An 8,921-nucleotide genomic window follows, 5' to 3' on the forward strand; every position below is an offset into this window, starting at 1 on the left:
ACACACACATATACATACATATACATACACACATCTTTCCGTAACACAGGGGTCCTGCGCACTGCATCTGGCCTAAGCCATCCAAGAGACAGGTATCCCAGGAGACGATTCTGTACAGCATCTCCCTTTTCCCCTACAAACACAAGGTTGATGATTTTACACTGATTTTAAACTGGAAATGACCAGCACGAGGACACTGGAAAGAGTTCTTGACGTGGAGCTTGGCGTGAATGACACTGCCTGTCCTGATCCAGCTCCTGTCCCCGGCACGAGAGACGCCGCCCGTCCTGATCCAGCTCCTGTCCCTGGCGTGAGAGATGCCACCCATCTTAATCCAGCTCCTGTCTCCAGCACAAGAGATGCTGTGCTTCCAAAATTCTTCGGCCATACCTCGCAGCCAGCCAGTGACTCTTACGGCCTCTCAGTCTACTTCTCAGGCCTATGTAGCTACTAGGTCTACACCTTGTATAATTCCTGTAACTCCTCTGTCCCCTGAGACTGCTACCCAGCCCCCATTAATGTCCCCATGCCTGCTTCTGTTTCCTCAGTTCCTGTTTTGCCTGCTCCTGTTCCTTGTTTTGTCCATGTTCCTGTCCATGCCTGTTTTGTTACCATAGTGAAACCTGTTACCCTACCATGTGGCATCAGTGTTCCCTTGCCAGTTCCAGTACTTGTAACCATGCCTATTGTCTATTTTGTTCCTGTGACTGTCTCTGTTGTGATGAAAATACTTACCTCTGTCTTTGCTTCTGTTCCTGTCCCCGTTCCCACAGCTGTGCCCAATCCCTATGTTTCTCCTCTCTTCTCCTGTTTCTGTGCCGTCCTCCTGTTCCAGCCATGTCTGCAGTCCCACTCCTTTTTCCCATCTGGCTTCTGTCCCTCAAACTGTCCCAACTCCGCTACCTGTTCATGGTTTAGCCCACTTGTGTCCCTCGAGTTCCTGTGTCCAGATCAGCTTCCTCAATGTCCTCTGGTTCTGTCTCCTGTCCTAACTCATCGTCCCTAGCTCCTCCTTTTGTTCCTGTCTCTGCTTCTTGTGGTACTCCTGTTCCTACTCCCTGTCCTGCCTGATCGTCCTTCTCTGTTCCTACGTCTGTTCCTGGTCCTATCCTGTTCCCCGGGCTTATGTATCCGTTGCCTTGTCTGTTCCTGTTGTGTTTCCTGTTTCCGTCTGTTCTTGTGTCTTGTTTGGGTCCTATTCCTGCTCCACGTCTTGCCCGTTCTGCTTGTCGGTGTCTCGTCCTAGTCCTGTGTTCTGTTTTGCACGCCCCATTGTTGCGCGCTTTAGTGGGGGGTTCTGTCACGAATGGCCGCCCTCCTGCAGTCCCTGTTTCCATGGTTTCCCTGTCGTGTCTGTTTTCCTTTACTTCCTTGTTCTGTTCCTTGGTTTCATTTTCTCCACCCATCTTCTGTTCCTTAATTTCAGTCCTTGTTTTGGTTTTCCCTGTGCTTATGTTCACCTGTGTCTGTTTCTGAATGTCTTGTTTATTTAAGCTCTGTGTTTGGTTTCCCATGTTGTCAGTTATTTGTTAAGTCTGCTCATGTGTGGAGTTGTTGTCAGTTTGACCATTGTTGTCCTTGTTTTATCTGTTTGCCTAGTTCGTGTTTTATTTTGCCTTAGTGTTTTCCTCGTGTCTCTGTTTTATTTGCCTCCCTTGTTCTGTTTCCTGTGTAAAAAACCTCCTGCATCTGCATTCTGCCTCTAGCCTTGTCCCTGCACATATGTTAGAATATATATATATATACCACCTAAATGAAAACTATGACTAAACTACTCAGATCAGAAGGTGTTTTAGATTAAACCATGTGGGGGGAAAACACAATGACTGTTAACAAACATAAAGCTCTTTCTGATTGTCACTTAAGCAATAAATTGTGTCCCCCTGCAGAGTACTGTGATTGAGTTGCATATGGTGTGAAATATCAAGTGTCATGGGTAGCTTCTGGTGTAAAATGGGATTTAAAAGGGGAAGTTAAATGTATCCTCTGACTCCATCAACTAGACAGAGATAGAAAGTGCAAACACCCCCCCCCCCCCCCCCCCCCCCATAAAGTTTGTTTGCTTGTGTTTATGCTTAATGTTCCAGGATGTGCCCTCTGTCTTAATACCCAAATCATATAAAACAAAGAAATTTGCACATGAAAATTGGCCATTTGGCTAAATAGGCCTCCCTTACACCATAATATAATAATAATGATTAATGTATTCTGGCCCTGTTATATAGATACATAAAAGTAACAGTAAATGTAAACAGTGTACTCTATAAAAACTTACTGGATAAGGGATAAAAATAAGATTTTACTGGCAGTGAAAATGTAGTTTATAACAACACACACAAATTCACTGCCCCCTTTTGACTTGGTAGACCATCTGAAAGGAACTCATTCTCTTTTTAATCTCATTCTCTGTTTGTTTATGTTTGATTCCATCCACATCCTCTTTGATCTCATCTAGTTTGTTGAAAATCTGTCATAAGAACTTGGGCAGCTTAATTGTTCTCTTGGGTTTGGGTATTTCAGCAGAGTCAGCAGTGGAATGAAGAACCAAATCCAGAGTTGTGAGATAGAACTGTGGAATATGAAGCATAAACACATATTCTGCCAGATTTTGTGGCATCTGACTGCTCTGGGTCATTCACTGGGAATGATGATAAAAAAAATGGATTCCAGCTTAAGTCCAGTGCAGTCAAGAGCTTTCTTTGACTCTTTACTCTTTATACTTGATTGTGAAATTGTTGCGGTATGCTCCCCTTTCCACTGGTCAAGCAGTGGGCCGAACCGCGTGACCAAGGGGAATTCATTGTTAGTCTTGTTAGTAACCACGCCCCTGTTGTCAGCGCACACCTGTACATGTTTTAGTGTTGTGATGTCTGTGTGTATTTAAACTGCTTTTGGTACGTGCATCTTGGTTGGTGTGTGCTGACGGTGTGTCCGTCATTCCTTTTTTATTTACTATGTTTGTGTTTATGTTCACAACGTTCCATGTTATTCGTATTCGTGTTCACAGTTTATGTGAGTGCCGTTGACTTTCACGTGTGTTAATAAATGTCTATCACTGTCAAGGGAGTCTGTACGTCCTGCTCCTTGCCCTGCGGCACTTGAGCCAAAACAGAAATGAAACATTTGGCCACATTTTCAGAATTTTACCTTAATTTCCTCAGTTTAGCATAATATTGGATCTTATGTCTAAATAAAATAGTTTGTAAGAATATACATTTCTTACTCTCTGGAGGACAAGGAGTGGCTTATGTATTAAGGAAAGCATTGGAAAGGTTCTCATTGTTTTCACAGAAAAGCACTGACAACCGAATCAATATGGAAGATCACATCTGGACACTGCCCACTCCTACAACACCTTTAAATCACAACACCTATGAATTTGGGGAATTGAGAATTGGAGGCATATTGGTGTCTTATCAACAATTTCTGAGTTGAACCTTCGGTTTCAACTTTTCGTCAACAACACTCTGAATGAACTCATCATAAAAAAAACACTGAATGAATTATCATAAAGAGACATCATAATTCTTCAAGATCTTTATGAGCTTGAAAAACTGAATCCATGCAACAGGTGCACAAGAATCTACTCCTGCAATTCTCAAAATATCAACCAGGAGCCAGAAGCTTTTGGCATGTCAGTTGAAAAATATGTAATATAAATATATGTAAATATAAGCTTTTTCCTTGATTTTACTCTCCAGTGTTGGTATGGTTTTAGTGTTTATACAGTAAAATTTTACAAATGAGAGTTCTGTCATTGTGTGTTAATGTTGTATGTGTACGCTGATGATGATTTCTTTGTACATTACATTATTCATACTATTATTCTTTTCTTCTTCTTCCAATTGGTTTCTTATTAAATGTTTGTTAATGTTTTACCTATGTTTGTGTACAGTTTTGATGTAGATTCATGTCACTTAATTTCATTTAAATCACATTTGATACTGTCCATAAATGACGGCTGATTCTGGAACACCATCCAACAGTTTCTAATAGTAAAGTTTCAATTTCTGATCAATTGTCTTATATTTATACATATTCATTCATGATCTTTGTTAATATCATCTTGATCTGGGGCCGAGTTTGGTGATACACCCCTGGCTACATCCAGAAATGCAACACACTTTCTCACAATTAACTGCAACAAAGGAATGAAATGCTAGAAATTTACCAAAAAACAGTCCATTAAGAGTGGGATTTCTGGAGAATGTTTGCACCTAAATGGCTGATAATTGGTAAGCAGGTACTTATATTAGTGATTTTTTGATTATGCCAAATTGGGCCCCTGTGGGCATGCTAGAGGGCACAGGTGCGGTAGGAGGTAACAGAAAAAACTAAACTTTGCAGTGCAAACCAGGTGTATTATTTGCAAACAACTTTAAGTACAGTCATCGGGGCTGGCGTGCAGACCAGTAGTAATCTTTTAAAGTTTCAGGTCAAAGAAGGCCACAGGAAGCCAAAACCAGCCTTTAAAAAGGTTGTGTTCATACCTGTTGATTCATCCTTGGGAAATATCTGGAATTTCCAATCCTTTCTCAAAGCCATCATTTTCTAAGAGGTTCATATACTTGTTCATCAATAACCATTAATGTTTAAACCATCCCTTCAATAAGGCCATAGCATTGTAAAACGGTTTATTAAAGATATTTTGTATTAATTAGTGTGACTTAGAAGTAGGTAAGATCACATTTTAAAAGCCAATCATGCAGAATGTAAGCTAATTCTGTAGCTATTTCATTGTGTTCACATGGTTTGCACTAATTGTAGCACTCTAAATGAACAGCAACAGAGTTTTAATATATTGTATGTTATGGGGTGCATGAGTATCTAATTGTGATGACCAGTATCTTCAAACATGAAATAAAACCACTTATTAAAATTAAAATCCATTTAATTATTAGATTGTATGTTACAGAATTAGTTTTTGCAGTATCACTAATTCTTTTGTTAGCACATTTCATTATAAACGCATGTCTACTTCAAAATACTGATTCAAAAATGCTATTTCCTGCTTTCACACTATACATTTAATTTATTATAACCAATTCTAAGTATTAATAATGGCATATAGGTCATCTAACTCTGTATTTGGTTACAAAGATGAGGCAACAGGTCCCAAATGGTTAAAGCATCTAATGAAATATTTGATTACACCTTGCTGGGTCCAGTCTCCAGATCTTTTATTAAGAACGGCTGCTTCTCTTTAAGTATTTTATAGAATTCATCTTTCCTGTTTTGGGCTCCTGACCTAAGTGCTTGGTACAAGATCCTCATTTTCTCCTGTGGGTTTTTTTCAGTGTGTATTTTGTCATACGTTTCATCAGTAATCATCTTTTTGCTTAGTAGACAGTCTGCAATCTCCATTACTGAACTTCTGAACTTCTGAAACACAAAGACCGCAAGGCAAATTCATGAGTGTACAGATTAAACTTTATTCTAAAGACACCCCAAGTCAAACCCCATTTACTAACATTATACTGGCCTGAAAACTAAATGTTCCTAACTTACATGGTCTTAGCTTATTGCTCTGACTGTTGCCTGCAAATACTGACAAATATAGGCTGCAGACTAGAAAGTCTAGAGAAGACTAGTTTGCACATAGAAAAAAACTAGACAGTAATTTGTAACTTGGTAACAATTTTTAACTATCAGTCTGAGACTCAATAATGCTGAGACAGTAACCTGACAGTTACCGTCTCAGACAGTCCTAATTTATACCAAGTAGTTTGTTTATTTATTCCTGTAGTTTATTAAGAAGCATCATACCTGCTGGCGTTTTCTCTGCACTCTGACCTAGAGTGACACAGAGGGCATCTTGGTGAATGTCTGAAACACTATGGGCTAGTTTCCCCAGACACAGATTAAGTCTACACATTTACCAAAAGAAGATCACTGCAACTTATCCCAAGCTTAAAATATCTGGGAAAACCAGTCCTGTCTGTAGGCCAATATTTAAAAAGAAATAATAATAAAATCAGGTATTGAATATGCATGCTCCTTACAGCATGTCGACAGTTTTAATGTAACTGTAGTGCCAAAACAAACAAAGCACATGCAAAGTTTAAAACGCTATAGATTTGACCAGTTACACTATTTACAGCTGGTGAAATTAATTTTTCAACAGTTGCCATTCCTATTAAGGTTCTGACATGCATGGACTTCAAATAACAAATAACTACAGAAAGCTTATTCAAAATCCAAACTAACTTAAATTTAAAAAAAGCAGTCCAGAACACATATAGCTTCCGCTAACTGTTACAGCAGTGGGCGTGAATATACAGTATACACACTGACCATATTGAAATAAATCTACATTGTCTTGTATACTATAAAATGTCTTGTACCAGTGCTAATTTTTCCATCCATCTTTCACCAAAGCCTTGGGTTTAGATGCATCTGAGAAGTGTGACTAGTTAACTAGGGGAGGTTAATAATGATCACGCCTTTAACGCAGCGTCTCACCAAGTAGTACAAACTGGAGAATGTAAACTTTGTAAAAGAAATCCAACTTACATTTCTCCATTTTTTCACTTGTCCTAAAAACCTGATGTGGCTCCCACACCTCCATTCCATCTTCATCTAAAACACTGACTGTAATAACTTCATCCTCAGAGAAGACCACAAAAGTGGGGTGATGGTTGGGGCCATAGTCATAGTCAAACTCTGCAAGCTTCAAAAAGAAATTAGCATTTGAAGAGAAGTTAACTGAAAACATGACACCCATTTTGATCAGAGTGCTCAAGCTGTAGTTTACCTTTGGCTGGGGTACATATGGATCACAAGATACTTTGTATTTTCTACCAGGAATCAGCTGGCATCTGGAGCTGGTTTCAAAATATGTACTGCCTTTATGCTTTTTCTTCACCTATATAACAAGTGACAGGATGTTTGCCACTGGGGTACATAAGTTCCTATTTATATAACGCACTAAAACTGATCACAACAGTTACTTCCATGGTTGTCAATTCACTGATATTCACTAGGTGCAACTGCTTTTAATTACTAAGGAGGCTACCACCAGCGAGGGGGAGTCACTGTCATATTGTTCATGACTACATTAACAAACACTGATTACCTCTTCAACTGGTACGTTTCCTGCCGCCAAGTGGATGTGCAGTTTATTTCTGATTTTCTTACTAGTCATTTCTTTATAGAAGAGCAGCACTTGAGCACTGATTGGTTTGGAGTAATGGATCATGTTTTTGAGGAGGCCAAAGAGGGTGTGATCCTGGATTCTAATAATCACATGTGTGTTTGTCACCATCAGTGGCCTTAAGATCTCTACATTATCACTGAAATATGCCACAGTGAGTTCCGTCTGATTTTTTTCTGTAAACAGAACATTCGTCTATTCAGAGACAATATCTAAAAACATGTTGTCCAAGTAGTGGTTAAATTATCAGGCAGGAACATTCCACACAAGGAAATGTCAAAGGGATGATTTTCGAACAAGCTGACAATTCAAAGATTATTTTTAAAAATGTAAAACATTTATAATTTTTCAACTTCAATGCACATGAACACTAAACCTACATAAAGGGTAAAAACAGTATTGTTTAGATCAGGCAAATGTGAAGAACAGTGATAGCATTCAGCTAAATATACAACTCCAGCAATATTATTAATCTAAATACAGGTTGAGTATAGGAGAAAAAAATCTTGATAATAAATGGACCAAATATAAAGATTTTTTTTTTTTGTACCATAGACCGTCTCGCAGTGTGGCAGGTGTAGATGATTGACTGAACCTTCACAGCAGTCTATTTCGTACAGGGGTCCTGCAGGCTGCATGTGACCCAAGCCATCCAAGAGATGGGTATCCCAGGAGATGATTCTGTACTGCACCTCCCCTTTCTCCTCCATCTCAAACACAATGTTGGTGATTTTACACTGGAACTGACCAGCATGAGGGCACAGAAAGCTGTAGGTCAGAAAACCCAGAATACAAACACATGTTGAATATCACAGCTAAACAGTTTGTGTTATGGTAAAAACTGTAATAAACAAATAGTACCTGTATGTAGACGTGGGCATGCCCTCTAAATGGATTTCTTTCATTTTAGGAATGAAAACTTTACTTTCTGTTGAGGCCTATTAAAGTGAATAACAGTAGATTAAAAAAGTACACTGGACTGGATTTTTCCATTTGCTGAACTCACATAAACTGAACTGTGAATGTATGTATATTTGTAACGCGGGATGGGAGGGTGTTGGGCGAACACACTTGTGTGTAATTTTTTCACAAGTTAGGATCAGAGTCAAATAAGCATAATGACTTTATAGCATTTTTAATAATTCTCTAATTTAAAATGGTGCATAAATATTGTCTCTTCATCATAAGTTGATATTTATGCTCATCTAACAACCTATAGCACTGCTAGCAATGTCAAATTTTCAGTTTCTATAGCTCTGATAAGAGATTTTTACAGTTTTCTTTCTTGCACTGACTCAGTAAAAGCACTGACTCATCTAATAGCAAATGTTTCTGAATGTAGAGTTCTGGGAGAGGTGCCCTCTTACTTACTTTGTTAAAAGTAATTCTTACATTTCCAGTGCCAGAGAGTTGTGTTGATGATGAGCAAGTGCCCATTGTAGAAGTCCCATTATCTTCAGAAATTTTCTCCGCTATATGAAATGCAAAAGCAAACAAAATACATTAATATTAATAATTTATTTCCAAGAGACAATTTGTTGCATTGTTCATCATCACCTGTTGGAATTAGCTATTTTAAATGTTCATGTAGGTATATCACATCTGTTATGAAGGGCTTATCTTGATGTGTGATATAGCCTCATGAACACCACCTTAATGGACACTTTTACCAACAGTCCTTACTGGGTACTATGGAGCACCATCTTTGAAAAAAAATCAGATACATTTCTAGCACTTTTTTGTCATTCAAACATTCAAACTGTTGGGG

At 38.7% G+C, this 8,921-nt stretch overlaps 1 protein-coding gene and 1 long non-coding RNA gene across 2 annotated transcripts; both read right to left on the reverse strand.

Annotated features, from left to right (window-relative positions):
- Window positions 1-5,275: 5,275 nt before the first annotated feature.
- On the reverse strand, window positions 5,276-7,575 carry LOC145659063 (uncharacterized). Its single transcript, XM_081719937.1, has 5 exons — window positions 7,076-7,575; window positions 6,755-6,865; window positions 6,514-6,670; window positions 5,767-5,793; window positions 5,276-5,382 (listed from the first exon to the last, which is right to left on the reverse strand). Exons 1-5 carry the CDS (start codon window positions 7,262-7,264, stop codon window positions 5,321-5,323), a joined length of 546 nt encoding a protein of 181 aa, XP_081576063.1. The 5' UTR covers window positions 7,265-7,575; the 3' UTR covers window positions 5,276-5,320.
- Window positions 7,576-7,750: 175 nt separating this feature from the next.
- Window positions 7,751-8,629, reverse strand: LOC145659064 (uncharacterized). Its single transcript, XR_014125051.1, has 3 exons — window positions 8,525-8,629; window positions 8,015-8,091; window positions 7,751-7,921 (listed from the first exon to the last, which is right to left on the reverse strand). It is a non-coding gene; the product is annotated as an uncharacterized LOC145659064 (long non-coding RNA).
- Window positions 8,630-8,921: the final 292 nt, after the last annotated feature.

Source organism: Electrophorus electricus, chromosome 8 (assembly GCF_041902795.1).
Source record: "Electrophorus electricus isolate QZ-2024a chromosome 8, ASM4190279v1, whole genome shotgun sequence".
NCBI classification, from domain to species: Eukaryota; Metazoa; Chordata; class Actinopteri; order Gymnotiformes; family Gymnotidae; genus Electrophorus; species Electrophorus electricus.

Bases quoted from the DNA above. Each gene is read 5' to 3' on its own strand.
- LOC145659063 (XM_081719937.1), bottom strand. From the start codon at position 7,264: ATGGTGACAAACACACATGTGATTATTAGAATCCAGGATCACACCCTC. The intron at 6,866-7,075 runs GTAATCAGTGTT...CTTGTTATATAG, and splicing joins GAAACGTACCAGTTGAAGAG to GTGAAGAAAAAGCATAAAGG. The intron at 5,794-6,513 runs GTAAGTTGGATT...GTGTCACTCTAG, and splicing joins AAGTGAAAAAATGGAGAAAT to GTCAGAGTGCAGAGAAAACG.